Source organism: Mustela erminea, chromosome 12 (genome assembly GCF_009829155.1).
Source record: "Mustela erminea isolate mMusErm1 chromosome 12, mMusErm1.Pri, whole genome shotgun sequence".
Lineage (NCBI taxonomy): Eukaryota > Metazoa > Chordata > Mammalia > Carnivora > Mustelidae > Mustela > Mustela erminea.
In genome coordinates, this window is record NC_045625.1 from 90,020,003 (window position 1) to 90,024,657 (window position 4,655).

Consider the following 4,655-nt stretch of genomic DNA (forward strand, 5'->3'; position numbering starts at 1 on the left):
CCTCTGGGCGAGCCCTGTGCTACCGCCGGAGCCCTGGCCTGGGAAATTAGGGGAGGAGGCTCAGTCTGACCCACACGGAGAGCAGGCGATTCCTGAGATCCTGCGGCAACGGGTCCGCCTGCCCTGCCAGTCCGAGCCCGTGGGGCAGGTCACAGTTCGTTCCCACGAAGCCCTGGGAGAGGATGTTTCAGAAGCCAGTGCGAGGGTCCCCCTTACGTTGCCGCGACCCCCCTCTTCCAGCCCCGCAGACTCAGAAACCCCTTCATCAAGCCCCGCTGTGTCATAAAATATTTTATTGGGGAAAAAAATCACTGTCTTCGCAAGAGAGGGGTAGGAGCCCCAGCGACGTGGGGGACCCGGACTCAGGGTAGAGCCTCGGGCTCTCTGGGCGCCCTCTCGGGCAGTAGTGGCCTGAGCCGGGGAGCGGGGTCCCCGACAGGCGGAAGCTGGTGTGTGCCCACGGCGTCAGGACGCAGAGGGCCGGCCGAGGCGGGTGGGGGTGCGGGAGAGGAGCGGGGCGTGAATGCGCGCGGAGCTCCGGAACCAGGTGTTCGTCCGCTGCGCGGGACGAGAGTCTCCAGGCCAGGGCTGGGAGCACACTGGGGCCGGGCTTGGCTGCAAGGTCTGTGTCCTTTCTTGCTTGGCCCCTAACTGTCCGCATTCAAGGTAATAATAAAACGTTTATAAAGTAAACGGCGTGGCCGCAGAAGGGCCGGCTCGCGGCTGCCAGCGGGCGGAAGGAGCCTCGGTCGACGCTTTGCGCGCTCAGCCCTCGCGGCTCCGGTCGACGGTTTCGCCTGGCGCCTCTGCCGGCTTCTCTGCGTCCTTGGCGCGCTCCTGCTCCGTGAGCTGCTCGCTCGTGGGAATGGAGTTCTTCTTGGGCCGCCCCTTGGGCTTGGTGGGAGACTCCAGGCCGCCGCCCTGCAGCACCTGCGTATAGGACGGCCCCGCGGCCGTGAGCTGGGACCCAGGAGCGGGTCAGCGAGCCCCGTGCCCCGGCAGGGCCTGCCCGGCACAGCGAGGCCATCTGAGGCCGCGCCTAGTCCGGGGAAATGGCGGCCATTTGAGCGCTGCTGGGGAAAAGCAACCGAAGGGTCGAGCCTAGGACTTCAAGACAGCCGGAAGGCCTGAGGGTGCAGCGGAGCACAAAGGAATGTGGGCTGTACTAGGGCACCCAGAGGCAGGGAGAGAGCAGAGAGAGTCCCTGCGAGCACCAGGCATGGAGGGAACCAGAAGAGTTGGGTAGAAGTCACCGCGGAGGGGGTGGGGATGGGAGCTCCGGGAGGGCACAGGGGCCTGGTAGCGACGGTGGGGGGGGGGGGGGCGCGAAAAATCACAAGCACACTCACTATTTTCTTCCATTTCATCCTCCGATTCTGGTACCACGTCTTCACCTGCAACTGGCTCAGGCCCAGGGATTCAGCGAGATCTATTCTGGAAAGAATAGGGTGCACCTTCAGCAGAGCAAGCAGACCCCTCCCACTACCCGTTGGGCTCAGCCTGGCCCCACCGCTACCTGTCCGGGGTGGAGAGGTACTTCTGTTTCTCAAAGCGTTTCTCTAGGCCCATCAGCTGCAGCTCAGTGAACACCGTGCGGCTCCGACGCCCCTTCTTGGCCTTGGCGCCCGGCTCCCCGGTGCCCGGCGTCTCCAACTTTCCGCGGAGCTGCAGCTCAAGAGGCAGGTGCGGCGCGCCAGGGGCGCCGGACAGTCCAGGCCCTGCGGCCAATAACGCGGAGCCTAGCCCGGAGCAGCCCAGCGGCGCCAGCGGGAACTTAAACACCGCCGCCTGCTCCGCCTTCAACACCGCTGCAGGGAGAGAGAGTGCGGAGCTGATGAACTTGGGCCGTGCTCCTCCTCCTGGAGCTCCCCCGCACTGTGCACTGCGGGAGTGCTCGCCGCAGCTGGCCAGTGCAACCCAGCGTGAAACCTTCCTGCCGGGCCACAAAGCTCGAGATTTGCGCCGCCTGCCTAGGGTGACCCTCTTCAAAGCCAGCTTCAGTTCCCGCCGTCTAAGAGGGGGACCTCCCCCACCCGGGCCTCTGCCTGGTGTCCCCCAGGCCCCAGCGGCCTCCTAGATTCTCAGTGAACAAGGTCGAGGCTCCAAGATGCACAGTGTGTCTTTCACAGAAAAGGGAAAGCAAGAAGAAATGGCAGCGAGTCAGGAAGGTGAGCCTTTGCCCCAGCCAAGTCGGCACGGCTGCATCCGAAACCAGAATGTTAACTGCGTGAGCGCATCTGCTCTCGGTGCGGGCGCCACAGCCCCGCGGCTGGCAGGCTGGGGTCGCTAGCGGGGGCTGGGGGTGGGCGCTTCCCGGAAACTCCAAGCACCCCCGCATCAGGAAATTGTCCTTCCTGTTTTCTCTGTTTAGACCCTTCCCGGGAAGACGTTTCCATTTTTCACGAGTCCTATGATGGTGATTTTTTTTTTTTTTTTTTTTGCCCGCTTCAAACGAATTGTTAGCAACAGTGCAAAAAGCGGCGGAGGGGCTGCATCAGAACTGTGTTAAAACGAACGAACTGGCCCTGCGGCCCTCCGCGCTGGCGGGGCCCTGGATGTTGGATTTTGGGTGCAGAGCAAGGCTGTTTGCAGGGCGGTGCGCCTGCTGGGATGTAGGCGGCCTCCCTTCCCGGGCAGGCATCTTACTGCCGCGGGTGCGCGCCCCGCTGGAGTCGTCCAGGGCCGGGCAAGGTGCGGGCGAATGTGAGGAGGGGACGAGCGATCCTTGGGGGAGGGTGGGAGAGGGAAGGCAGACAGGCCCCATCGAGAGAAGTCCACCGACGGGCGGAGAGAGACCGGAAAAGGCCAGAAGAAGAAGGGGTGCGGAGGAAGAGCACAGGCAGGAAAAGGCAGGATCAGCCAAGTACGTTAGAGAACCGGTGGCGGCAGAAAAAGCCGGAGCAGACAGCTCAAGATCCAAGGAGGCCCAGCCGACCTGGACGGAAAGGGCCAGGCAGGCAGCAGCGCACAGCCAGGCCTCTCGTCAGGAGACAAGGCCCACAGGAGTCAGCGCTGCTGCAGAGGCCGCGGGTTCCCCCACATGAGACCCCGGGACGAGCGTCAGCTACCAGAACAGCCCTTGGAGACGCGGGCTTCTGCGCCGAAGGTCCGGCTTACCCGCCGTGGGCAGCCGCGGCCACTCGCGACCAGCCCTCTGCGGCTTAGGCCTGGGAGTCCGAGGCCTGAGGTCCCTTAGACCCACAGTCTGACACGAGCAGTCTGCTCCCGCGCTAGGGATGCGGGCTCGGGGCCCGACTGGAGGCCACGGATCGGCGGTGAAGGACAGAACCGACTCCCTCCGAGCCGGCTCGGCCCGCGGGCACCAGGCCTGCTTACTGCGCGGCAGGGCGCCTGCTCCTCCTTTCCCTGGCCGGATCGTGCCCCGGGAGCCTCTGCGCCCAGAGCTGCGTCCTCGAGGCAACGCGACTCGCTCCCCCCAACACCCGGCCCCGCACGTACCCAGGTGGCTGTGGAAGGGCCGCGCCGCCAGCAGCGCCTGCACGCCGAACTTGAGCAGCTCGCCCGCGGCGGCGGCGGCGGCGGCGGCGGGCGCGGCGCCCTTGGGCCCCGGCGGCTCGGTGAGGATCTCCTCGATCATGAAGCTGCGGTAGCGATGCGGCGGGTGGTCGGCGCAACCCTCGGGCAGTCCGAAGCGCGCGACGCCGGGCTCCCCAGGCCTCTGCATCGCGGCGCCCGCGGCTCGGTGGCGGTGGCGGCTCGGGCACGGGGCCCGCGCGGGGCTCTAGGCCGGCCCGCAGCTCCGGGCGGCGCGCGGGTACCGGCTCATGCCCCCTCCCCCGCCGGCCGACCGGGCGGAGGCGCAGGGCGCGGGCGGGGCGCGCGGGGCTCGGCGGGTCGGACCCGGGACTGCGCCCCCGCCCCGCGCCGCCGCGCCTCTAGCCCGGTCGGCCCCGCGTCACCGCCCCGCCCCGCCCCGCCCGGCCGCCCCGCCCCGCGCCGCCGCCCCCACCCCCCAGGCCGAGCCCGAGGGAGGCCGGAGAGGGGAAGGAGGCGGGATGGAGGGGGCCGCGAGAGGGGCGGGCCGACGAGACCGAGGGGACCCAGCGGAGCGCACGCCCAGGAAGGAGAGCGCGGGAGATCACGGAGACCAGACCCCCAGAGATGGGAGCGAAGGGTGAGAGAGAGAGAGGTGAGAGAGGGGCCAGCGCGAAACGGCGAGGCCACACAAGACGCGAGACAGCGATGAGAGGGTGCCACGGACGCCGAGACGTGCGCACACAGAGGCCGACGCACGCGCGGGAACCAGCGGGCCGCGACGTGCCGGAGGGCACAGAGGCAGGCAGGCCCGGGCATGGGTAGTAAAGTAAGGCCGGGGACCGGACCGCTAGGAAGGCAGCGGCCTGGCCGGGGGTTAAGGAGCCCTGGAGAGGTCGGGAAAGGAGAGACAAAGTCCGCGCAGCATGGCTGGGAAAAAAGTAGCCATGCGCAGCCTCCTGGCCCGCGCTCCGAGCCACCCGCCATGGTGAGGTGCAGCCGCAGGCAGGTGTGCAACTCTCAGAGCAGCGGGCGCACCTGTGCACTCCCGCCTCAGTTTACCAGACTCGACCTTATCTGTCTCAAGCTGCGGTGAGAGGTGGTCCAGCCCCGATGTGCTTATATGACCAAGTGATGCAGGGACACATCTTCCTTGGCGA

The 4,655-nt window shown here is 67.3% G+C and overlaps 1 protein-coding gene across 1 annotated transcript; it reads right to left on the reverse strand.

The window, feature by feature from the left end:
- Positions 1 to 281: 281 nt before the first annotated feature.
- Positions 282 to 3,840, reverse strand: BARX1 (BARX homeobox 1). The gene is made up of 4 exons (XM_032308689.1): positions 3,460 to 3,840; positions 1,517 to 1,808; positions 1,350 to 1,434; positions 282 to 930 (listed from the first exon to the last, which is right to left on the reverse strand). Exons 1-4 carry the CDS (start codon positions 3,683 to 3,685, stop codon positions 766 to 768), a joined length of 768 nt encoding a protein of 255 aa, XP_032164580.1. The 5' UTR covers positions 3,686 to 3,840; the 3' UTR covers positions 282 to 765.
- Between the last annotated feature and the right edge of the window lie 815 nt (positions 3,841 to 4,655).